The sequence below is a fragment of the Aythya marila genome (assembly GCF_965140915.1).
Source record: "Aythya marila genome assembly, chromosome: 23".
NCBI lineage: Eukaryota > Metazoa > Chordata > Aves > Anseriformes > Anatidae > Aythya > Aythya marila.
In genome coordinates, this window is record NC_139064.1 from 5,887,559 (window position 1) to 5,915,235 (window position 27,677).

Sequence of the window (27,677 nt, forward strand, 5' to 3'; positions counted from 1 at the left end):
GACTGTGAATACTGTGTTGACAGCTTGACAGCTTCCAAGACATGAGTTGGTGTATTTGTATGGTGTGGCCCTTGCAACACATTGACACAGATGGTCTTTCAGACATAACTACCCCTCTTGTGTCCTCTGCTGATGGGCTGGGTGTTCAGGCATAGCCGCAGCATCTTCCTGAAGATGATCCCTGCTCAAGTCAACTGAACCTCAAACATGCAAAAGCTACTTCTGGACTTGACTGTTTTTAGCATCCCTATCAAACCAACCTTGGCCAGAGAGATATGGGTAGATAACCTGCCAGGAATCCTTTGCATCAACCAGGGAAGACTCATTTTCTTCTCATTCTTTCCAGGCTTACTGAAAGACACCCCTACAGAGCCTGCCCCTCTTTGAATATTGAAATGGCTGGAAAACTTGGATGTAATCCTCTGACCTTTAAAAGGGCCATAACTCAGCTCTATAATCAGATCTTTCTGTGGCTATTACGTATTAAATAGGAATCCTGGAACAGGGAACACTTGATAATGCTCTTTATCATCATTCTTTTCCAACATCTCAGCACCTAAGAGCCTGGTTGATTAACAGAGTTAGCACTGCTCTAGGGGAGCAGGCTTTAATTTGTTCTTGTTGGTTTTGTTTGTTTAAATGATTGTTTTTTGTTGTTGTTAGTTTTTTTTTTTCTACTAGCTCTTTTTCTTTGGTTGCATGGGGAACCAGTTGTAGCTAAACAGGAGCCAAAGCCTTTGCTATGAACAGAGGTGAAGGGCACTTCTGGGACATTTTGAAAGCTTCCATAAATAGTCCCAAAACTCAGCTCAAGCACACAGAGCCAAAATTTCCATGGGAATCATGAGTGTCACATAGGCTATGGGGAAAAAGAGCAGTCAACCCTGAAATCTAAGTGCAGAGCTCGAGTGAAGAGACACTGGTGGTGCTCCAAAAGAGCATTCAGTGAGATTCCTCAAAATGAAGTCTAACTGCTCCTCATCAGAGGTTGCAGGTACAGCTCACACAATATTCTCTTTCCAATTCAATTCAGTAAAACCTATTAGTCTGACAAGGGCTGTGAGTCTTGCCAAAATTAAATGCAACTCAGCTACACAGCAAAAAGTTGGCTTGGTAGCTAATGGTTTCTCTCCCATAGGGAGAAATCCAGAGCCAATTGATGTCCATGGCAAAACGCCCATCAGCTTCAGTGGAGCCAGAATTTCACCTGCATGTGTCCACAGAAGAAAAAAAAAGAGTGCAGCTAATTTTAGTGAAGCAAAAAAGATCCTTCATAGGGCACTCTGATTAGAGGACAATTCTCTTGGAACCTACACCTTCTGTGATGAGCCAAGACAAAATTAAGGCTTATTCTCCTGGAGTCTTATTTTGCCTTCCCTAGTCACTTCCCTGTTCAATTAGTTTTGTTTGTTTGTTTGTTTGTTGGTTGGTTGGTTGTTTTTTTTTGGGGGGGGGGGGGTGGAGAGGAAGGGGTTGTATTTTCATCTAAGTCAGTTGCAAACAAAAACCCTGATGCCTGTAAATATTACCTTATATAATACTGAATATAATGTATTGTCACTAGAAACTGCTCTTCCACCATGCATCTCTCACTGTGCAACTGCCCATCCAGCTATCCAGGGGTGAGCAGAGCTGGACTCAAACTTCAGCTGCCCTCACCTAAGCAGTGGGGCACTTGGTTCTGTAGTTGAGTTTAGCCCAGTTTCAAAACCACAAGAAAAATTTCCTGAGCATTTGGAGTTGCAAGATACAGGTTTTCTGTTTCAAGCCTGTCACCTTTAGCAATTTATCAACGTAATGTTTCAGTATAACTTTCACATAATAACAGTAATTAATATGTTTGAATGCATCTGAAGCATGCATGCCGGAGGCCTTTGCACACACACACACACACACAAAATTAACCAGAAAGATAATTAATCCTTACTTAATAGTGACATTTGATATTTATATTGTGCTTTTTGACTTCTTTAAGGCACTGTACACACAGTAAGTAATTGGTCTTGAGGAAATGATGAGCCTGAGAACCTCCCTTAATGAGAACTTTCCTCTCTCCTGCTGCCATGGGCACATATGTAATACCCTGCCTTGGACAGGGCTGGATGTGGGGCAATTATCTATCTTAAACACAATCCAAAAATTCACCTGCAGCACCAATGCCTCCAGCAATGCCAGATCCCTGAAGGGTGGCACCAGAGCACTTCTGGCTGGGATGGCAATAACCATAATAACAAGCCAGCTTTGTTTGAGAGCCATACTGGTGAGGGAGGAGATAGGAATGCACATTGAACCAGAGTCAAAAGACCTGGTTGTGCTGCTGTCCTGGGGCTAGTCACTCCATTGTGGTTTCCTGCTATCCTGGGATATCAAGGCTTAGCTGCTGAGTTTCTTCTTAAGTGCAAAAAAAATACAACAAGCACCACCTGGGTACTACAGGTTGTTCTCCCTGTGCCCAGTGGCCTTTCTTCCAGGTTGTCTGTCAAAAGGGAGTGTGCCAAGACCTTGTCATATCCTTACTGAAGAAAATTTATATGGAAAAGGATTTATTTATTTAAGAAGCATTTAAAGAATCTCTTTGGCCAGTGCTCAAGAAGTCCTTTGTAGCAAATGTAATAGCACTCTGCCTTAATTAGTGGAGAGTGAATCAGAAAAATATGCACTACTTTTCTATTCTGAATTATCCCACCTCACACAAGGGGCTGCCTTTTGGAACAAAGTCCCCCTCAATTCACATCCATCCTCTTCAGGCAAACTGGGCATGGCTCAGAGGTTCTGCTCATTGTCTGAGGCTACAAGAAGTGATTCTGTTTGAGATTCCTCATCTTTACCAGATGATCCGTTTAAATCCTACCCAGGAGGTACTCTGAACCCAACAGATCAGTCCTCAGATCTCCTTTAGGATATATGGGCTCAAGGCCATCACAACTGGAAACAGCTCCAAGTGGCGGGCGGGTTTGTTTGTGAACCTCCATTCCAGACCCTTACTGTTTGGACTCCAAGGGAGTTTTAAGACCAGGCCACATTAGTCCCAGCGAAATAAACACAAGCATGTCTCCATAAACCACAGTGTTTAGATGGTGCAGGAAAGTTACCGGGATACAAGCCACCGGCTCATTTACCATATCTGTATCGAGGGACACTTTGGCTCCATTAAGCCAACATCAGTTTGAATCCCTTTCTTTTTAACTAAATCATGTTGAATACTTCAGCCAAGATTTTCCTCCATTATGCAGCATAAGACTCAACTCTAGAGCTCATCACTCGCTGGACCCGGATTTAATAAGCAAGGTAGCCAAAAGATTACAGAATCAAATAGCTAGAAGAATGAATTTATAGGCAGTTTCTGGTCTCAGGGGTGGAAGAGAAACACAGCACCAGGGCGACCCAACTCTCAGGGTGGCTAAGCTGAAGCCGCAACAAGTTTCTGTCTTTGCTGATGACAGCCAGATGACTAGACACCTCGGGACACCAGGGAGAGGTGTAGGAGGCCAAATCCAGAACTCCGTACAGATGGTCTCACTGGGTAGGGAGCAACACTTGGATTTAGGTCTAGAAACAGATCATCGGAGCTGAGAGGGTACAGTTTAATGGAAGGATAAGTCATGTTATGCTCTTCATACTGCTCCCTAAGTATCTCTTACTGGACACTGTCCAACATACTAGTCAATACGGACTTTGGTCTGACACATTAGGACCATTCTTATGTTCTTACACATTTGATAAATAAATCTGCCTTCTCTCAGGATTTCAGAGTTTCTGTCCAAGTTCAAATGCATAATGCCATGCATGCATAAATCAATCAGTCCTTTACTTCCTGCTCTGTTAATTATTATCACAACGTCCATAAGCAAACACTGGCCTTGGTCAGCTGACTAGCCAAGAACACAAAAGCACTCTTCAGGTTTCTCAAGCCCACCCTTGTGTGAGCTCCAGCACAAAGCTTGCCATAAATATCACCACCTCTTCCTGCTTCGAGCCTCTAAAACACTCTGGTGAGTGACACATGGGAAGAAAGAAAGTTCAATTGTTTCTAAACACCAGAGTGCTTAAATTTTGTCTGACTGATCTTTTGGAAAATGTTTTTTTCTTCTCAGGAGAACAGTAGATCTGTGTTTAAAAACCACACACAGACCCCTCCTCTTTTCCTCCACACTGAAATGAAAGGGGGACTTGAGCAAGTACCAGCGTTAACCTGAAAGAGACCTGTCACTTCTTGGCAAAGCCTTTGCCTCTCATAATCATGGCTTATCTCAAGGATCACCCTATTAATAATCTTGCCCCCATCAGGACACATTTAGCAGAGAGGTTGGTGTTACTGAGCTGCATATATGTTTCTTTGATCTTGCATCTGCCTTAACAGAGAGAAAACTCATCTCTGTGCTTCTATGCACAAAAATAAACTCCGTGGACGATTTGGCTGAACAGCTGCACAAACAATGCAATTTAGATGCATGCAAATGATACACAAGCAAGCTGTGTTCAACCTGTCCATCCTTTGTGTTTGAGTTAGATCAGCAATCTTAACCCAGCTCTTGTGGCTAGTGGAAAGGAGAAATATCGACGGAATAAAGCTACATATAATGCTCATCCCAGTGTTACTCTAAGAACCCTGAAACCTCACTGTCAGAATCCAGAGCACCTTCAAATAAGGATTTCATTCAAACCTGATTTTTTGGGTTGAAGAAGCTGACAAAGACTATGTCAAAGCTTCCAGCAGCACAGGGCATTGCTATTTTTATTCCCTCACTTCAAACAGCAGCTCACTCAGGTCACTCTGTGGATTGAATCCTATCCCAAACATAATCAATCGAGGACAGCTAAGCTTTCACTTTATGGATGGAGGAGGGAATACAGATGAATTTCCAGTTCCCAAAGAAGCAACTTCTATAGGACTGTCTACATTACATGAAGCTAGCCATGAGCTGAAGTCATTTCAAGAACCTTCAGTTGTATGGCTTCATCACTGCCTCTACCTGTCCAAAATGGACATGGGGAGGCAGGATGCTCTCAGCGGTTACTCCCTCAGACTCCAGGCAGACTGATACTGTACTCGTTTCAACATCTGTATTTGATTAGCCAGCCCTACGGTCCAGGAGTGAGTGAGGACAAGGAAAATTGCATTCACTACTACAGACATCATGGAAAGAGCATGTCAGACGACAGCATTACACATGTATTTTCACCACAAAGTATAGCTGGTGGATGACAGAACAAGGAGAGCCAACGAGGCAGTTATGGGCTTGGTCAGGAGGGGGGATATGGAAACTAAACAAAAAGAAAAATAGCCAATTGCTTGGTGTAAAATGCTCTGCCCGCAGAGGATGCAAAAGTCACAGCTGCTGATAGCACCACAGAGGTGTCATGCTGGAGGGGGCCTTGCCAGGATTCCAAACTTCAGCTCAGTCCCTCCCACGCTTTGACCCTTTCCACCCCATGCTAGGGTGTACTGTCTGTGCCAGATCTACAGCCTGTACAAATGGGAATAGCCCCCCAAATCAAAAATCAGTCTGACATACAGACCCGGCGCATTCATTTCAGGGTGTTTGGTTTTTCTTCCCTTTACAGGTAGGAAAGGGAAACACAAACTGGTTTAGCTCCTATTGCAGTTCTCAAAAAGCAAGCCAAAAAATGTCTCAAGGATAGGCAGTCTCACAATGGATGCACCCGGAGCAATAGTTCCATGAGAAATATGTCAACCTTACAAAGTTGCAAAGCACTTTGGCTGTATGTAACCATTTACATGTCAGAAAAGCGATGACAAGGTGTCTCAGGTACCAGGCTGCCTATACCCCAGTGCTGTTAGAAGGATGAGCCAGAAATTCCAGTTGGTGAGCTCTAAAAAGTTCCAGTCTCCAGAGAATATGATCCTTCACTCATGCCAGACATCACAGTGCTGTTTGTTTTTTTTTTTTTTTTTTTGTTCTGATAGGAAGTCAGCCAAGGAGACACTGTTTTCACATCTCCAGACAGATGCAGATTAGACTTAGGGTGGAGACTGGGCCTAATTAATCATAAGAGTTCGAATTAGGTTTCTACAGGTGCTCCAATTCTGCTAGCTTTAATGACATTACGCACACAAACTTTAGAAGGACATCTGTTTCAGACATCTCCAACCTAGAACTACGAACACTCCCTATAAATGCTCTGAGGAGGGATCTAGATGGGAGACCCTCCCTCACTCTGAGGTTTGGAGGGGTTTGAGTCAAAGCTCTGGTTATCACCCATCTCTGGTTTTCATCAGCACATCTGTTTACCTCTGATTTTCCTACGGCACTTGTCACTGTGGAATGCAGCATCACCACGTTCCACAGGTACGTCTGTGACTCTATAATCTCATTTAAACACCAATCAGAAAAGTCAATAAGCAAAGGACAATGCAGCCCTTTCTTCCCTCCACATGTGTATGTGGGCGTACAATCCCCACCAGTACTAGCATCAACTCCGGGATAATGGGAATATCATGTCATTCCCACTGACTTTACTAACTCTCACTTGACTCATAAAGGGCAAGAATAATCAAGTTTTGATCAATTAGGTGTAGATTTTGGGGAAGGGGAACACTGACATAGCATTTCCATTCCTGACAGAGTCTTAATGTACAATCTCAACCAGATCCCCAAATCTCACTGGAATTCTGTCTTCCCCACATGGAAAACAAAGATATCATCTACCACACAAGGCTGTTATATGGTCTGGAAAGTACTCAAACGGAAGCCACAAAGAGGAGGCAGAGGTGTTATTATCTCACACCTTGCTAAACACATTTCCCATTAATAGACTGCATAGATTGCATGAGCACTGCACTGAGAACTTTGTGTCATATGATTATGAAATTCCTTAATGTACCATTAATATATATGTTAATAATGAAGCAATGCATGTATCCTATTGTTGTGCAACCAGCAATGTTTCCACAGGAACTCCTCCAACAACAGGTATACATGCGGTTCATGGTTTTTCAAACCAAAATAATAAATTTCATTATTATTTTTTTAAATAAAGTTATTTTGAACCAAGAACAAAATTCTGGCAAAGATCAGATGTGGCTGCAGATTTTTATATAGTAATAATCTAAGGAAAAAAAGTTTGCAGGAAATTTATTTCTGATGTTTCTCAAATACTACCAGTGTCAGACTCCTTTATGTGACTGGGGTGAAACTCATCTGACATTTAGTATTCCCATGCTCTTCCTGTATATGGGGTAAGAGTCTTCACATTGCTAGTGTTCTCACTAAGCTATGAAATGGTGGCCATATCCCACCTGTAGCTTTATTAGATATTCCACCCAGAGAACTTAGACAATTCTTGAGGTGCACTGCTTTATCACAAAAGACAGCCAGCTCTACTAATCCATCACACTACTCTGTTGTGCTTTGCCCAGCCATGCCATAATAGTTCCAGCGGGTCTTAATTTCTGACTGCTAAATGAGCCTTTAATATTTGTTTGGTGAATGACATAAGAAAGCTCTTCAATTCTAAGTAATTAAAATCATGCCGGTCTTTTTTTCCTCATCAAAGTATCAATGCCATACCTGCAGCTAGTCTGTTTCCATCCTGGAGGATCTGCCAGGGAGCCAGAGCTAAGGTGTTTCAGTTTATGTAGAGCTTTAGAAAGACTTGCTTGGTCATTGACACCAATTTTACTGTCTCCAAACTCTCCAGTAAATTCAGGAGTGCTATTTTAAGTCTTCTTCTTCCTTTCTTTATTAAATCATTCTGTAGAAACGAAACCTTTAAGTTAAATGGATGCAACGTTGAATGCATACAGCTGGCTTACTAAAATGATTTCCCGCGCCTAGCCAGTATATTCAGACCACCACAAATACTCCACCACCACCTCATTTAAACACACAAAATATCAAAGTAGTTAAAAACAAAAAAAAACCCACATGCAACTAATACTAAGGCAAAATCAGAAACTTTTTAATCTGATATAAGAATTAGCTCAAATTAGCTAAAGATCTCAAACTATTTTGGTTTTAGTGCTTTGTTCTAAAATGAGTCAAAAAAGACTGAATTTAAGACAGCTAAATAACATGTCCCTTCTACATTCATAAAACTTCAGACTGACACCACATTTCTACTCCTTTCCAGCTTGGAGGAAACAAAATGAGAATCTCTAATGAAAATGAAAAGTACTGCATTAGAACAAATCCATCTACAATTCACCTGGTGTATCTTTGCACACATTATGGAGAGGAAAAAAAAAAAAAGAAAAAGCATTATTTCAATTATTTTTCCTCTCTGTGGGTCACTTTTCATTAAATTGTTGAGAAGAAAACATACTCCCACCAAGATGTTAATGTCTCATTTCCAGTACTGCTTTGGTAAAGAGACCAAATAAAAAAATAATGGCTTCTACAATAAGACATATCATCCATCGTCAGCATGTAAAATGTAGTCATTAATCACCGAAGTAACCTACTTATTATAAGTATTCAAGCACTGGCAATACAAATGCTTATAAAACAGGGGCTCCTTTCATAATTCCCTGCCCTTGTCTCTCAATAGTTTAGAGGATTAACCCTTTTACAACGAGGGATGGGCAAACTGGTTTTGCCTAATTCCAAACCAACTTGACGTCATGGGTTCGAAAGTTCGACTTGAACTCAAACATTATCAGAAGCAGTTTGTGCTGAGGGGAGACAGCAAGAAAGAGCTCAGTGAGAGAACATGTCAGAAAGCACTGCTGAACATGGACAGAATTTAAAAAAAAATCAAAAGGGTCAATGGATGGATAAAAACTACTAATAAATTATTTGAAATCCTTGCAAAGTAATAAATGCAACTTTGTCTTAACATCTAAATGTGATTTGCATGGAAGCCTCTTCCCTCCTACAGACATCTCTCTGGAGGGAAAAAAAAATACAGATTTTTTTTTTGTGCTTAGTTAATCCTCACAAAGAACACGGTTATATGTATACATGTCAATGTTGCAATCCCTACTGTCCATATTACTTTGGGCTTCTCTTGCATTTCTTAGCAAAAGATTTTATAATATTTTGCACAAGTGTGTAATGAGCTACCATTTTCTTGTATGTAGTAGGAAAGATAAGCATTTAACTGGCTTCACACTGTGAATGAGGTACAAAGTTGAGTAAAGTTGGCCAAGCCATTGAGCTGCAAAGGTCTCTGATATTCCCTGGGCTTTGCAAAATCAAATACATTTGGTTATCCCTGCTCACAACAGCATGTCTCAAGCTGACAGCTAAATGAATGCTCAGCAGAAAACGGTCATATATTTACAGTCTTATGCAATTCCTTTTCTTTTCCTACACACCCAAAACTTCCACTGACTTCAAGGAGTAAATAACATGGGGATGGGGTAAATCAAGAGGTACTAAGAAAAGCAACATTTGAACATCACAGTTTAAAAGACGTAAGCCTCGCTATTCACTGATCATTGTAAAAAGTGAGACATCTGAAAGAAGAAAATTCTTGTGGAGAGAAACTAGACAAGGGATGAATTTGAATTTGCTCTCAGTGTGCAAAATGACCCCAGTTCAACCAGAGCAATAACTTTTCACACACTTAAAGAAATTTTGTCATAAACTGAGCAATTTTGTCCAATGTTGGTATCAATTACTAGAGGCAAATGACCTGTGATTGGCTTTGGGGAAAACAATCATCCTGAGACAACAAATTAAAAAAAATGCCCTGTATTTTAAACCACGCTAAAGCTTTGTGCCAGGTACTGGGCATGAACACGTAGTTTCTTCTGGCTAGATTTTTCCTTTAATTAACAAAGCAGCAACAGGCAATAGCAACTACTTCACTGTAACTTCATCTGTAGAAATTGCTCAGTGAATACCTTGTAGGCATGACTGGTTTCAAAGTAATTGAGATATGTCCTGGTAAATCAGCAAGAAGTGCCAAACATTGCAAAGGTACTCAGAAAATCTGCACCAGTGCAGCTTCCTAAGAAATACCAGTTTTCTCAAGATATTTCCCCCTAAAGGAAATGTCTTTCTTCAACCAAAGTTGCTATCAAGACACTGCAATGAATGGCAGCGTTTTCAGTACCCTGTAATTTACTACAGTAAAGTAACATTTTTATTTTGCAGGCATATACTTGGAGGTAGAGAAATACAATCACCAGGTAAAAACATTATAAACATTTCAAAAAGCTATAAAGATATCAAAGTTCAGATCACTGGTGAGTTAATATGAGTCAAACGAATCACGCCTAAGCTGTACTAAGCAGTCAATATCTGTGAATACATAATAGTAATGCTCAGAATTTAAATAGCTGTCAACTGATTTTAATGCATTTTTACAGGTTGTGACATGTCTAATTGTGCTCATATTAAGAAGGGAGAAAATAAGGCATGGATCACAAATCAGTGACAAAGTCAAAAGGAGAATCAGGCTTTTTTGCAAGTATGTTAAAGCCACAGCTATTCAACTACAGCTATCTAGTTTTCTACACTGCTTTCATGGTAGCATCTTTGTTTACTCGTGGGGAAGAAAACAGGCAGTATTTTTCTTTAAGCGAAGTATGTGCCATAAGAGTTGTACATTAAAGTTTACAGTGGTTTTACCTCCTCACCCCCATTAACACTACCAGTTGGGTATCACCTTCTACTCTTATTTGAAGGGAAATACCTATTTCATAGTTGTAAGCTCTTTGGAAAATGTTAATGGAAGCTATTAGTTGATCCTGGTATTAAAAGAAAAGCATGTAAAACAGAAGAGTATATGAAAAGGTGAAATAACCATGAAAGCTACAACAGCATAAAAGAAAATGAAATAATTTGCCAAACTAAGTTTACCACACTAAAAAACAAGCCTATTTAGCCAACTAAACAGCTCTGAAGAGACCTCTATGCTAGCTGTGCATGCAGTCGCGTGGATCTCTTTTATTTCCACCACTAATTGCAGTGGAAGAGCTTTGTTACAAAAACCAAACCAAATATTAAGAGAAGTCTCAAGTGATTCAGAACAAACCCAGATCCATTCCTTTAGCATTATCCACTTGTATGATGTATTCTGAATGTAATCTAAATGTAATACTGGAAAAGGAAAGACTAGAAGAAGGTATGGGGGAGAAGTAGAAGGAAATCCAGAAGTTTCACTCCCAAACAGCCTTGCCTGAAATGCGCTTGCTAACGCACAGCCTCTCCCATCCTACACCAGAAAAAGCCAAAGCAACTGTGCCAGCAAGTAGATGATCCCCCCAATGATCCTATGCAGGTACCCCAAGGTCTCCCAGCAGCTTTGCCAGGAATAGGAACCGTGGCAGTGCCTCTGCAGAGCAGGTAATCATCTGCTTCACTTGTCCCCGAGGCTGCTTGTTACTGTGCAGGGGAAGCACCAGTCACAGCATAATATTTACCCATGGGATGGTAGAAACATCCCACACCTATGTCCCATTTTCTGTCCTTTAGCTGCTCTGCAAACATACAGCATTTCTATCCACCACAAAGACTTTCACAGAGCCAGAGCAATGTTGTGTCCTTAGTTAAAACAAGGATCAGGCCCTACCATTCGTTTGAAACACAGCTGTTTAACAAAGACAGAAAATGAAACAGACCAACTTCAAACCCTGCAGAAGTCCTTTCAACACTTGGCATTAACTGGGAGATCGTTTAACTGCGGGGACAAATTTAGTTCCCTCTAGTTAATGACCCCATTGAACAGCTATCCCCTCTTGTATACACAGTTCGCAATGTCCAAAGCTTCTGACAGATCTTTAGTGATGGCACTTGGGATGTGGTGCTAAAACGTCCAGAGATAGCCTGCTTGGCTGGGTCGGACAGCTGCAAGCCAGGAAACCCTATACCTGCCGGCTCTGAGCTGCTCCAAACAGCAGGGAGACACCTTCACCCTTCTGGAAAAGAGCTGATGGGGAGAAATTCTAAGGACAGAATGAGAAGGATCAACCCTGAATTCATAAAACACAAAAACATTCTCTAAAAGAGTCACAATTTAAAAGATGATCTCCCCGTGTTTCTGAAAACACCATATGTTGTTAAACTTGAACGTATTTATAAATCCATCTTTTTATTATGTTCTCTTTTTAAATAATATTTTGGATGCTGTAGTTTGTTCTGCTGAGACAAAGACGAATCTCCATAGCCACTCCAGTTTTGAGATTAGATCATGCAGACATTTCAGCAGCTTATGAGCTAATACTTGCACAAGTAAGCTCTCTAAATCCAGACAATTAGGAATAAAAACAACCCCAATTTCTAAAAATCTCTTCTCAATCATCTTTGCTGTCTCTTCTCATGTAAATGCTAACCAACTTGTCTCTGATGGACAGAAATATATCTACAGTATCAACTACGGTGACATCTCTTCACAACAGAGAGGTGCTGGAGTGGTCAGGCACTGTCGGGCACCGTCGCAGAGGTCTCTGTCTCAGCCACAAGAAAAAGGGTTTCATTAGAGCCACACAAATAAAAAGCTACCAGTCTAGGATCACATTAAAACTCAAACTGTTCACAAAATCTAAGCTTTAAACTACTTTAATATAATGTGCTTCTAAATGTTTACAGTTAAGGCATAATTGAATTTGACTCATGTGGGCCCTGATCCAACTACAATTTAATTGACTTCAGTGGGAGTTGGATTGGGCTCTAAGTCATTTTAACTAAAATAATACATCAATTGTTCCTCACCCACTTCATCAAACGCCTTCCCATCATTTATGATTGCTCTGTAATTTATTGCAACAAGGTAAAACCAACCCTTCTAGCTTTTGGCATGGTTTCCTGTCCCTCAGTGGAGAATCTCACTACCATCGAATAACCTAAAACAAATTTGCTTACAGAAAGCGAAAGAGCACAACAAAGAGCAGACAGCAGAGATCTGAACTGCCTGGTATTGCCCTCTGCTGTTACAGAAAACTTCAAATATCAGCTCCTCCACTATTTAGTCACCAGAGGAACAAAATGAACTACTACCATAGCTGTCAAGAGAAGGTTTTGAAGAAAACAGACAGAAGGGCAAAACCAAATGTGTTCACAAACACATGCAAACATTTTGTGGCCAAAAAACACTACACAAAAACATTTGGTTCAGACTTTTCACCATCATATTGTATCAGTTATTACATTACTTGTTTTCTGCTTCAGGGGGATTTGTTCTTATTTTTCTTCTTTTTCGTATTTGAGCTGCAAGAGTAAAATTGAGCCCAAGCACTAGGCCCTCCTAAATACGTACAGTGCAATGCAATTATGTGCCCGTGATACGTGCTGCAGGCGAGTACTTACCGTAAGAAGTACCACCGCTGCTAATTTTGCTTCAAAGATGACAGATTAACCTGTCACAGAATACCCTGTTTAAGTAACCACAAACACATCACACGCGTTTCTCTGTCTTGTAAAAGAGGAGATGCTTTTATTAAGGCTTCAACCCTTGTGTGCTTACACAACAGTGTTTTGGTTTTTAACGTATGCATGTAGGCAGCTGGATACTAGATGTGGCAGCAGGCACCTGCACACACAAAGCTACGGGGACCTGTTCTTGCTTCAACGCTTGTTCTGAAGATGCCTATTAAAGTTTACTTCAGGTGAAATCTAACTTCCATGGGTTAAATCCTAGTTTAAAAAAAAAAGTATCAGGTAGAAAACTAGCCATTAACTATCCTGCAACTTGTAAGATAATCATTAGCAGAAATATCCAGAGCCAAACAGTGAGCAAATGTTTAAAGATGACTTACATTGAAAACTCTCCCTTGTTTTGAAAGAAAAATCCACAGAATGACTAGAAAGATTATCTGAGTTATAGAGCAAATACAAACATTTCTAGTTCAAGTCCTTCCTTGCATGAGTAGTCCTGTTGAAATCAGCCAACTAACTACACGAATAAAAACCACTGGCATGTTTAAGAATTTACAAGATAAGACCTGAATGCGCACATCCAAACACATTTTAAGGTCATCATAAGGTTGTTGCTCTGAATATCACAGGAAAAAAAAAAAAAAAAAAAAAAAAAAAAAAAAAAAAAAGCATATGTATTTACAAATTTTCTATAATCACATTATTAACGGGAATTTTATTTAAGAACTTCTGGAAAACTGATCTCTTTTTTCCTGTTTTAAAACACACACACAAAGATTGTCTAGGAATTGTTGATTAAGGGTGTTGTTCTTTGTGTGTTTTAGAGAGCTCAAATAATTTCCAGAAGTAAATACTGATGAAGACATAAGTTCAATCAGAAGTCTTACACTTGGGAGAAGACAGACTTGACCTACCGAGCTCTCATCATGTATGCCAGGATATTCTTCTAGAAAGTGTCTTGTTTTTCCTGATAGTCGTTTTTTCTTACTGAACTATAAATGTTCATGCTCTACAAGAATTGGCAACTCTGGATAGGTATGCACAGACTGGTCAAAAAGGAAATAAAAGAGTTTGTGTTTTTTGTTGTTGTTTTTTAATAAAAGGAAGAGATGCTGGACTGCCGTTCCATGTACACTTCAGAGAGATTACACAGACAACAGATTGATGCTGTTGCCAGGAACACCAGCACCCTCAATAATTCTCATCAGGCAGCTGAGAGCAGAATCAAGCCCCTAGCAGCCTCACGGCACACGTCCTACCAGCATCACCCAGAGCGCAGGACTTAGTGCCACAGATATGCTGGCTGCAGCTGGAGGAGATTTTATAACCAGTGGGGAGTCCACATTAGGGAGGCTGGAAGGAGTATTTAGGTATAGGCTATTCTTCACCCTCCCTTTCAGTTACTGTAATGGTCTCGGTGCTGAGTATCCAAACACCTGCCTGAAATATCTGCAGTCGGTAACTTGGTGTTCTTCCGAGCTGTCTTCTGGCCAAGAGAAATGAGAGAAAAGAAGCCAAGAATCAGTCAAAATGTAAAGTTACATGAGAGAAAGATGGAAAATATTAAGTATTTACTGTGTTAGCCAGGTCCTAACACCAAATCTATACATATTTTTAAAGATGTCATTAAAATGTAGCTTGGGGAATTTCACATCACTCAACAAGGGCTAGAAGCTTCTCAGTGTCTCAGATTCTCCCAGAGCACTAGAACACAAGAATTAATTGATAACTGGGGGGAAGAGAAATCCATTTTCAATATTCCCCTGGATGATAATATTTATATGACCTCACAATTTATTGCTGCTAAGCTACTCTGAAACTCTCACATATGTCTTGTCCCTGCTGTCAGTGGTGGGAGTGATCAGACATGACATTGCACAGAAACTCTTCCTAACAGAGAAAGAAAAAACAATGCAAACAGAGGACATTTTCCTCTACAAATCTATGTGAGCAGACACTGTTGTGCCCACCTGCAGGAGACCTAACTCTGTCTGTCTCACCAGAGCAGTGCAACGCTGTGCTCTTCTCCCTGCTAAGTCAAAGCATCCATTGGCCACCCACTGCTCAGCTCCCACAAGCTTGTTCTTGTGACCCAGATCACTCATGGACTTTCTCTTGACTTAGTACACAAATATACCTGAGATCACAAAACAGGTTCCTAAGCTTTCCAAGGAACTATTTTTCCACAGCAAACAAAGCTTGTGTTAATGTGTTCTGGCTTCTGCAGTCCAGCTGGAGCAATTCTTACATAGCACTGACTGAAAATGTTCAGTCATAACTTCCTCCCATCAAAAATATATTAAAGAAAAAAAGAAAGAAAAATCTTGCAATACAGAAATCAGCTTCATTGCTTTGCCAAACATCTCTTAAAAAAAGTGTTAGGAAGTTTCACTTTAGGCTTTAGAAGGTATGTTTTCAATATTTTATTCCAGATTAATTATTTGATCTGTTTTTCACCCCCAGTTTTTGGGCTTTAAACTTGCCAAAATAAACTCTTAAACATTTTGTTTCATTCTGAACTGAAAAGGTCAAGTGATTGTTATTTTTCCTATCTACCAACAAACCAAAATATCCATTTTTCTCACTAATCCTTGTGTTTCCACTACAAAGCGTAGAAATTTTGTACATGGTCTGCAAAGCCTGAGAGCTGCAGTCACTGCTCACTGGATAAGGTATCAAGGGAATGAGCATAAGAAATAGAGCATCACAGTCAAGAAAAGAAGATAATCAAAGCAACAGTGAGCAAGAGCAGGGATAGCTTACTCCCTAACACAGTAAATGCCAGCACTGGGCTAAGAAACAACTCTAGCAAGCGTATCGAGCAAGCTGTCTACAGGGACTGGTTCCTGCTGTAAAGATAGTTCCAGATGATCGGCTCTGCCGTGTGCAGTTCCAGGCAAACCTTTGCTCACAGGTCTGTGCTGAGGGCATGGAAGCAACTTAAAGCCAGAAAGGCAGAGATTTCTTTTGGTCAGCCAGACCTGCTTGGAATGCTCTTACCAGCATTTAAACACCAAACCCTTTCTGAAGGAGTATCTATGTCCCAACCACCATGCCACCAAGGTTATAATAGCGTGAGCTCTCCCTTCACCAAACTGTTCACTGGAAGATAAATCTAATTAGCAACCCAAGTAAGTAGAAGGGAAATAAAGCTCCTTAGCTACTGTGCTGCTGCCCATAGTGAGTAGATAGGGAACTTCACACAACTTGCTGCCTCAGTACAAGTCCACTTTTTTTTTTTCCCAATCTCCCCAAGAAAGATTCTGCCCTTGTTCATGCTCATCTGGTACTGAAGGCAGCAATGCAGGTGGGACGTTTATTCTACAAGGCTTCCTTCTCCTGCACTTAACACCAGCAAGTTGAATAAGTTATAAAAAGAATAAATCACAACAACTTGAGAGCCATGGCACTAGATTTGCATCGCACAGTTGCTGCGAGCAGGATCCGAACTGAGGTCAGCAGGCTCTTTATAAATCTACAGCATTTAAACCTAAAACAACGCGCAGATGGATTTAAACTGCACTCAGCGTAAGCTGTGAGGCTTTAGAAAATAAGGTGTAGGTGTCAATTTTCCCAGTGGAATCCCACATTCATTAATACCTTCTATTAGAGCATTCCTCCGCAATGCTTATTCATACTTAACCACAACCACAATGCTGATTACTTTCCACAGTAGGCTTTATTGCAATCACTGGGGTGTGATTTTCTGTTTTGTTCCTTGCAATTTTGCCTTTCATTAATGTATTTTATTCAAGATTAACACCACCGAGATAAAGACAGCGAAATTCTGTCTTGATTGCAGATTTTTAAATAACTCAGCATTTAAACTATTTTAGAGCCAGATTTCTGTGTTCAATCTAAGTGAGACCTGTGTTCAAATTCAGACTCTGCTCTGGTTTTGCTTCACTTCTGAAATACCACCTCTAATATTGGATATAATCTGACTGAGAGGATTGACAGACTCATCTCCAAATATATGGTTATTATTAGTCAGCTCATATGCCACTTTTTTGGCATTTCTGAACTATATTTTCTGCTAAAGACATCAAAACATGTAAAAACCAAGGCAGATGTCCTGAAAAATGCCAAGCTCTTTAAAATTAAATTTTGTGCTTAAGCTTCAGCCATTACAGATGAATCCACTTGCCAAGTCCACGGCATTTGGTCAGTTTACTTCGGCTCTGAGGCTGGTATGAGATTGGCATTCAGCGTGTTTGCTGCACAAGGACTTTTTTTTTTTTTTTTTTTTTGTAGGGCTGAAACCAATGGGAAGTTTTCTGGCCGAGAATTTTAACCAAACTCGGACTTACCTCCTAGCAGAACAGGGAGACAGTCCCACAGAGAATGAGAAAACAAATTCTGACTTTTCTAGGTTTTCCAAGGAGTGCTCTTAAACACCAGCATAAACACAACCAAGTTTTCTAGGATCTGTATTCAATAACATTGTCTCTGAATTATCTTACATTCACTAGTTATACTCAATAGTTTACCTAATACTGGATCAGAGGCACCTACAGAAACACCACTTCATACTTCTCAGTATTTATTTTTATTTTGTCCTTACTTTTTACTATTAAACTACAGAATTAAACTTGTCTCTGTAAACTAAACACAGTAATTCATTTTTTAAAATATTTTTTGCATAAGATCGCACAAAAGAATCAGAAAAAAAATCCACACAAACAGTACTGCAGCAGTGTAGATTCCCACATAGATACTTGCAGCTTTGCAAGTCGGCACCTATTACTCTTTGCTGGTGGATTAAAAAAGATATTCATTGCGGTCTGCTTCCCTTGACAAGCACATTTTGGGACACAGGACTTTAAGGGACCTCCTAAGTCATCAAATCCCAGTTTCTGCCACCATATGCATCCATTTCAGGCAGCTAGGTCAGAATGCTCTTTGGAGCAGCCACGACACATACAACAAGATAAAGGCTCTTTCCAACTCCTTGCAATAATGAACATAGATCTGCCGGCAGAAACGCCGCACTGTAATGGCCCCAGTGGAGACGCAGCGCTGCCGGGAGGCTTGGCACACTCAGGTGTGAGATCGCCTGGTAGAAGATACACCCACAACTCTGTATTTGTTTAGCTGCATTAATCCAGCTGTTAGGTTTCATACAATATGCTTTGGAGCGGCTGGCATCTCGTTTTTCTCTGCACTCAGATATATACTACATTGATTCCCTTTTCCTTTCCCAGCTCTCTCCCAGGAGCCCCATAACAAAATCTGTTCGATTTAAAAAAAAAAAAAAGGTGCAGCAAAGTATTTCAGCAAGAGAAATGCCTTCCATCACAATTTTAAGTAATGTCCCAGAGCAAATTCAAACCTTACCCATATCAAGGCCTTTTCAAACAGAATCAGAAGGACTCTCTCTGTTTTGAGGTCACTGATATTAAACCCGAGTTTTTTTTAAGACTCAGTAAAGCTACTTTCTCACCATGATTTCCTGAACAGGTTGACAAGACTGATCAAAGATCAGGAATATCTATGCTCACACTTTACTGCATGAGCAGTGATTTCCCACAGGTCCCAGTATTTAGCAGTATCACTTAATTCAGTCCAGAGAGCAAAAAAAATCAAATATATCACGATAACGGCAGCTCTTCGGGATAATCAGTTCCTAATTTCATCCTAAGATAAAACAACAGAAGACAAACAAAGGAACTGGAAAATAAGAATTCAAGCTTTGAAGAATTCTATACTACATATCTACATCCATTAAAACCCTGACTGTACAAATACAAAACAAAGTCTTATTCTCCACCACCCCTAAATAAATAAACACCAAAATAATCACTTCAAAGAAGCAAGACACAATTAGTACTTTGTTTTTTTAAGAGCAACTCATTTCATGGACTAGCAAACAGAGTAGTAAATTTTCAAAAAGATGTAGACAAGCCAGGAAAATTAGGGTTATGTCCACTCAGTGAAGGTGTGGCACTTTTAAATATATGTGGAGCAGTACAATACCCTTCAATGCAACTCCTCTTACACAAGTGTAAGTACAAGTATCAAAATAGCTAATTCTCTAAGAAGAGAAGTAAAACCACGCTAATATGAATGCTTCATTTGTAAATCTATGTTCATACAAGGTATTGTTCTAGCATGGCTACTGTAGCAAACAAAAAGAGGTGCAGTCCTACCTTAGATACGCACCAGTAAAAAACCTTGGTGTAGAGTGGATCTAAATTATCCTGATGTTCACTGGGGTTTAACTTGTAAATCACCAAGATACTTTCAAATTTGAGATTTATTTATTTTCTTATGAGCTCCAGAACTTGTCCTCCAGCATGGGTCCTCACAGAAAACATAGACAACAACTAATTTACGCTACCAACTTTGCTAAAATAAACTGAAGTTTCATAACAAGCTCTCTCCAAAAGGGCGATATGATTCTTTTTAATCCAGCATCTCAGTTCATTTGGATAGTTTAGAAAGGACATTCAAAACCAATATTGTTCATTATTAATACACAATGCCACCAATTCCAATATCACCAGGAACACCACTTAACTTTCCCCCTGCTAGGCTATAACCACTCTATCTTTTATTTTTTCAATAAATTTTAGTTGCTTTGGCACATTTGAAACTTTTCCAGTTTGACCTCCTAACATCACGCACTGACAGTGTCCTTTGATTCTATATTGTGCCCTCAACTACAAATATGACAATTGGATTTTTTCCCACTAAGACAAGATTTTAAAAAGTAAAATATAATAATAGTAATAATAATTTTTTTAAAAAAATATTAAAAAGCCAGGAAACAAAACAGAATCAGTATAGGCTCTCCTATAAATATTTGTAAAGTGTTTAAAGTTAAGAAATGATATAAAGATTCTTTGAAAAGTGATTCCTACGGGACTCTACTTAGTCCGAAAGCAAGCCCGAGGTTTCTAAAGCCTTAAGAAGTCACTACACTGAACCAGGCACAGTGTATATTAATGTTGTAACCATTACTTAGACAAGTTAAATAGGATATATGAAAAGCCAATAAATAATTAAATATCATGAAACAGAATAAATAATGTTTTCACTGTCAGAGTCAAAAATCAAAGAGATACTAACCACCATCTGAAAATACTTCCACTTAAATACTTAATGAGCTGTTTATTGATCATAATGTCTGTGAACCTGGACAAGCATTTTGTAACAGATTTGGTATGAATACAGCCTTCTTGTTTATTTGGCTCAGTAAATGCCACGATACTTATTCATAGACCAAATTTAAGCTAATGATGGATCCCTTTTACAGGGAATTGCATTTTTCTTTCCAGAGAAGTTTGTCTGGGGCTTGTTCCAAGCTCTTCGCAATGGGATTCTTCCCCACGAGATTGCTGAGCTTTGCACTAGACCTGAACGCTCCTCGTAACTAAAATGTCAATCTTCGACCTGACAATGCACGGGAAGAGTCCCGAACACTTCTTCCACCCCCCATCCCACTCTACTCAACAGCTTTGCTTTGTGCCAATTCAGCTACACATGCTTAAATATTTAATCTTTGATCACAGCCAAGAGAAAATATTTTCCATTTTGTTACCAACGTTTTTCAAATCTCTTCACTTAACAGGGGATGTTGTTAAACACACGTGCTGTACAACATCTTATATCCTTCAGCTTCAAAAAAATTACAAAGCATGTCAGACTTTTCTGACTTCATTCTAGATGAAAGAACTATCAACTCTTTAGCGTAGGAAAAAGCCTAAAAATTTGACTTCTGAACCAAGAAAAAGCCATGCTGCTGAAGAGCAGTTCAGCTGAAGTGAACTAATTACTCATTACTGCTTCAAACATGTCCTAGGTCCCTGCTAGGACCACACTGGCAAAATAAATTTCTGTGATTTAGATTCAGGTTCATTTATTTTAGACTGCAAAGAGAATAAGAGCTCACAGCTTTCCCGATTAATTCAAGAGATGAAGGACACACAAGCAGTAAGTTAAATGCTATAGCATGGTATTTCTTCAGTCTTTACTTCTAAGTAGTGTTTTTTTTTCTTTTTAACAGATCTGTGTTGGACATTTTTCAAATTCTTTTATATTTGGAGAAGAGCACAAAAAATATCTATTTCTTAGACAATGACAGAATTTCCTCTCTTTAATAATAATAAAATCCAATTACCTAATACATGTAGGAATTTAATAGTACCTATCAGCCTTGTAAGGCTCACAATTTGGAAGCATGGACTTTTGTAGTCATTTCTTTTACAGTTTTAATCCCACAAACAAATCCCTTTCTGTATACCACTTCTCAATCACTGCAACTCCATGAAGCTTATGTCATTAGAAGCAGATATTCACATTCCACCCTGACACAGGGACAGGCCAGAGCTTGGGCTAGAAACACAATCTTGAGGGCAAATTCATTAAAGATCCCAGGCACAAAGAGAAGTAAGGCTTTAATTCAGCAGTTACCACAAAAGCCATGCTAGCATCACTCAGAATACAGTGCTAAGTTATCTGAGGATTATTAATGACTATTTAATGAATATATATTAGTCTTGAAAATCCAATGCTTGCTATACCTGACACAGAACCACATATTCAAAGAATTTCTCCCCTCACACACACACACCCCAAGGGTGATGAGAGCTGAAACAGCTGCTGGGAAGCACCCCACTCTTTAAAAAAACTAAAGGTGACATTCAAACCATTGTTCAATACTAAGTTCATCATACATGCTTCTGGATGTTGGTAAATGTTTGGGTTATGTTCCTTCTGGGTGCTACAAGAAGCTTTCTGTTCTAATGCTCTCTCTTGCTGTACAGCAGGCTGTTCTAACTAGGAGGAGGTGAAAGTCTCCCCCTTCCTGGCCATGGAGGTCTGTGGCAGGCTGTGGCATCACTGACTCCGATACAAGCAGAATTGGGCCCTCCACACGTAAGTGCAAGCTGCAACACACTAAACCCATTTGAGACTTTCATGCCTATTTTGGCCAAGCCCAGAATTTCACTGTCTACGCAGTAGCGAGGGATCAGTGCTCAAAAATTCCCTTGTCAGCAATATTTTGATTAACAACCAGGTCTCCTTACATAAAAATACGGCAGCGATTAGTCAGAGAAAGCAATGAACTTCACGCACAAATCAATAGGAAGAAATAAATTTTGAACAAGGCTCACACTATTCATGTAACTTCTTTTGAAAAGCTGGCGATCCCGGGACTTAATTGTCATTTGGCTTTCTAATCAATTTTGGTTCTTTAATTAGTTACATTTGCAAAATAAATATTGAGGTTGGAGAAAGACCAAGGGATTACTCTACTGATCAAACTCTTAGCAACCTACCAGCAGGTTTTATATTAGTGCAGCTTCACTACGACCTGGAAAGTTCCTTCTTATTTATACTTGCCTAAGCACAGGAGGAAAAAAAAAAAAAAAAAAAAAAAAAAAGCCAAAGTGGTGTAGGGCTTGCAATTTTAAGCACAACATCACAGAGATGCAAAATAAACTTCTAGTAACAGGAAGACTAAAAAATTGTGACCTTGAAACATATTACTTAACTAAAAACTAGACTTTTCAAAATATTTTTGCACAGTAAAGATTCCTTGGATAATGTATTTGTGAATTTCAATTTCATCACCCAAGTCATTGAAGACATTAGGTGTCACCACTGCAAGTGTGGCATTCTGGGAAGAATGTAAATGTGGAAAACTACCTGCTTCACCAACAAACTGGTTCTTTTTCTTTGTTTAAAATCTGGAATGCATTATAGAAATGGCATTTTTATTTTGAACACGGATTTTAAAAGCTCATGTTAGACCAATCCATTTGTGAAATTTAATAACGCCTGTGGCCAAGCCCCCGTGGCTCCTGTGGATGTATTGTATATGCAGGATGTGTACAGGGCAGAGCTGTGGTTGCAGGCACCTATTTGTAGCGCCAGGTCCAGAACCCAACAGAAGCACTTCCACACCTAGAAACAGCCCGACTTCTTTCAAAGGAAGCGAGAACCTCGGGCTCAAAAAAAGCCACGGGAGTCGCATTTCCCCTGCTGCCAGCTCCCTGCCCTCCCTTTGTAGCCGCAGCGCTGGCAGCGAAGAGCCCCGGGCGAGCACCGCGGCGCTCAGGGCGCACCCGGGGGGCTTCGGCCGCTGCCCTCCCGCTGCGCCCATCCCCGGGGCATCGCGGCTGAGCCCCGCACGGGCAGAGGGGGGACCCTGGCGGCCCAAAGCCGGCACCCCCCGCCCCTGGAGGAGCAGAGCAGCAGCAGCAAACCTTCCTACGGGGCAGGATGGGGTGGGAGTCCCCAGGGGCTGGATGGGGTGGGGGTCCCCAGGGGCTGGATGGGGTGGGGGTCCCGCGGGGCAGGGGACTGGACGGGGTGGGGGCTGGATGGGGTGGGGGTCCCCCTCCAGCCGCCTCCTGGCCCCCCGGGACGAGCGGGTCGGGCTCCTCACGGTCCCCGTCCCTCCCCCAGACCCCCCCCGCAGAGCCGCCTTACCCGCGCAGGAGTGCAGCGGCTTGGGCCGGACCAGGAGGGACGGACAGACGGAATAGAGGGAAAGTTTCTCGAAGTAGTCGCACGTCTCCTTGGAGAGGATCTCGTCGATCATGAAGGTCTTGTAGCGCCTCCTGCCTGCCTTGGCGCGGCCGGGAGCGGCGAGCCGGGGCTGCGGCTGGCAGTGCATGGCCCCGGGGCTGCGGGGGGCTGCCAGAGCCGGGGCTGCCAGAGCCGGGGGCGGCCGCTCATGGGCTCCCGGGACGGCTGCGGGGGGCTGCGGGGGGCTGCCGGGCTCTGCCCCCGCCGCCTGCTCCGCTGCGCGCTGCTCCGCTCCGCTGCGCTCCGCCGGCCCCGCGCCGCGCCCGGCCGCCCGCTATATAGCTCCGGCGCCGATAAGCATCTCGCCGCGGCCTTTTTGGGACGCTCCGGCTGTCAATCAGGGCGCCCGCTGCTCCCCGCCGAGCACCATTGTTACCCTGCGCCGGGCGGGGAGGATCCCGCCGCTCCTCTCCCCTCCCTGCGCTCTATTTTAAGATACCGGGGTGTGTGTGTGTGTGTTTCTTCCCCTTTTTTTTTTTTTTTTTTTTTTTTTTGGGCTCCTGGAAAGCATCCAGGTTAGGCTTTTCTCTCCCCCCACCTCCCCTTTCTCCCTCCCCTGCGATTATTTAACGAAAGGAAAAGTGCGGGCACCAGGGTGGGGGGAGCTCAGCCCCCGGGATGCGCGGACCCTAAAGCTCAGGGCCAGCGGCCGCGGCCCCTTCCGAGCCCGGAGCCTTCCCCGGCGGCACCGAAGTTGCAAGAAAAAAAAAAAAAAAAAAAGAAAAAAAGACAAAAACCCAAAACCAAACCCCCCACGATCCGTAGGTGCCTCGCTGCAGCAAACGCTGCCTGCTCCGGAGAGGCGTTTTCAGTCCCGGGGCCGCTCTGGCAGCCCGGGGGTGATTTACCGGCAGACCTCCGCTGATCTCAGCGGGATTTCTGCAAAAACGAGCTCCGGCACCTCTCCTGCTGGGCACAGACCTCTCCTGCTGGGCACGGCGCTCCGACGTTTCCCCGCTCCACCAAGGCCGCCTTTCCCTTGCCGGCTGAGCCCCGTCTATTTTATTTTATTTTATTTTATTTTATTTTATTTTATTTTATTTTATTTTATTTTATTTTATTTTATTTTATTTTATTTTATTTTATTTTATTTTATTTTTTCTTTCTCCTTGTGGGCTGCCCGCTGCAGGTCCCCGGCGGGCCGAGAGGATTCGCCCAGGCGGGGGTCGCAGCCCCGGGTCCCCCCCACCTCTCCGGGCACCTTGCTCGGGAAGGGTGCATCGGGAGGACCTGGCCGCAATTACACGTGGCCGCAAATGTTAAGCAGGTAAAGAGGCTCCTTATGGAGACGTGCCACCCCCAAAACATTGCTTGTAGGCTTCACACAGGGATTTAAACATAAGCCACAAAACCTCAGCAGCCCCAAGTTAGTTTTCGTGCTTTGGTGAGCAGCAAACTCACATCGAGAAGTTAGAAAACTGAATCTGCTTTCATGGAAGAAAATCATCTCGCACTCTCATGTATAATTTGAGCAACTTTTCTTTTTTTTTTTTTGGTTATCTATATTTTATAAAAATCTATAAGCTACCTCTATTTTTTTTTTTTTTTTTCATAGACAGTGTTTTCATTACAATTATCATTTGGCTTTAAACTTCATAGATATTTGTGGATTTGGAGAGCCCCAAAAACAAAAATAGACACTCACATTGTCTAAGCGCTGTCAACACTGGAAGACAGACACAAGGAAATACAATACTTCTGACATATCCTTTGAACTTTTTTCTTAAAAACTCATTACGTGGTTTTTAAAAAAAACACAGTGCAGCAAATTATATTAAAACAAGGATAAAACATTTTGCTTATTAAACCGTTAGAAGAGCACTCTTGTTTAAAATAAATTGTTTGGAAAAATTTATTTTTTATTTTGAGAAACTAAGGCAATCTTTCTAAAAGGAATTTAAAAAGAATGTTAGCAACAACCAAGGAGTTCAAGTACAAGCCTCTCCCCCGATGATATAACTATTTTAAAATTACTTAAACTGTTGCTTTAATTCCTAAACAAACTACAAATATTTAAAGAGATTTGCTGACTACATTATGAATGTAGTTTTATGAACCCTCGCTTAATTCAAACATAAAACAGATTTTAGGAGCACACTTTCTTTTCCACTTTCTCAGACAGTTATTTTTTCAAGGAAACAAAATAATTACCAATAACATTAACTTAAGCAACCACTGCTTGCTAATAATTATTGCAAAGAATATTTCTGAAAAAATATCCAAACCAAGCTAATGATTTAAATCCCAAACCAGCCAAATACAGCAGTAAACAGCATTTTGCTCCACTGTGCTTCCTCGGTGTCTGCGGGCAGTAGCTGCAGCCCCTTTCCCCCCCTTGAAATTCACTGCTCATTTACTGGTTTTACAAAACCCGACAAAACCCAGCAGAGAAGTTTCCTAAACTGAGAGCAGAATACAAGTGCTGCAAATCAAGGAGTCTTCCATGAGCCCAACTCGATCCAGCCCAGAAGTGAAATGGGGAAGAAACCATCGGCTTGCCTAAGTCACTTACACAAAACTGACCGCAAGACAAGAGTCTCTGCTTGTCTTTTAAAGCTCATTTCTTCCTCCTGTCTGAAAGGCTGGGCACCCAGGGACGTGGGGCTGGCACCTCTGCCTGGGCTCTAGAAACGCCGCTGCCCTTGCCAGAACCCATGGAGAGGGACTGGCAGGTGGGATTAGCGCACCCTGATACATCCCCAGTATTTTCTTATTTTTATTAATGTTTTTTTATTATTATTATTATTATTTAATTTTATATATTTTTAAAAAGTGTCCAGAGCAATACCATGGGTTATATCATATGAAACACACACTGGCTGTCAATCAAAAAGGGGGTGCTTTGGTCAGGAATAATCAGGGGTTTTGTTTCCAACATTAATGAAGTGGCTGGAATAGCAAACATCTGCCAAGGGGACTCAAACCCCGAGCAGCTGTTGGAGCCCCCAGTACTCTTCCCATGTAGGACAGCCTTGCTGATAAGTACTTCTCCCTAAGGTTTCTCTAGCAGTTGAGAAATGGGGCCGTATGGGAGGGTAGAAAGTGAAAGGCATGTTAGGAAAGGTTTGGAGGGCAGACGACTTGACGTAGTTTGTGTGCATGAGCCCAGCACCTGCACTCCACAAATGGCAGCGTGAGAGCGTGTTTTGGGGATTGCTGCACATGCCCTTTTCCAAGAGGGAAGGGGGAGTTAATCCAAGGGAAGCGATCCTGCAAGTCACTGAGTGAAGCAGTTCTTTGTGTGTAAAGCCAGTACCAGAACCGAGGAGGAAAATAGCACTGCCCTGAGCTTGTCAGCCAGCAGCGGGTCGGGCATGATGCCGGGCAGGGTGTTCGGCCCTCCGGCAGAGAACTGAAAGTAGAACCTCCAGGAGGCCCACTGCCTGTTCTGATACAGCAGGAGACCTTCCGAACCTGGGTTTCTGGAGACGTGTTTTAATCCCAGCCCTGGTGCTACCAGGCACTCACCGTGCAGTGCTGAAACCCCACTGGTGCCGTGCACCTTGGGAAAATGATGAGGCTCTGTAGGGTGGGCTTGTTTTGACCCAGCACAAACATCATCAGAGGACGTGATTATGGCTACAGGAACTAAGCAACTGCAGTACTGCTAAATTTGTTATTTAGGTAGTACTCAAGCCCGTCGCTTTGCTCAGGGTGGAGTTAGCCAGTTGTGATTTCTGCCTGTTTGTACATTGCCTGGCACACTGGGGTCATTTGTATAAGGAGAGGAATTCTCTCTGATGGATTTTCAGTTCACCAGTTTTCCCATTTAAAGAAGAATTTAAAAACAAACAAAACAAAACAAAACAAAACAAAACAAAACAAAACAAAACTTTTTTTTTTTCCTGTCCT

The 27,677-nt window shown here is 41.5% G+C and overlaps 1 protein-coding gene across 1 annotated transcript in view; it reads right to left on the reverse strand.

Annotated features, from left to right (window-relative positions):
- Positions 1 to 24,012, reverse strand: part of BARX2 (BARX homeobox 2) — a 35,064-nt gene extending 11,052 nt beyond the window's left edge. Inside the window, exon 1 of the mRNA XM_082777956.1 lies at positions 23,727 to 24,012. Within this exon, the coding sequence (XP_082634082.1) occupies positions 23,727 to 23,913 (187 nt within the window). The 5' untranslated portion in view covers positions 23,914 to 24,012. The remainder of the gene's footprint in view (positions 1 to 23,726) is intronic.
- Between the last annotated feature and the right edge of the window lie 3,665 nt (positions 24,013 to 27,677).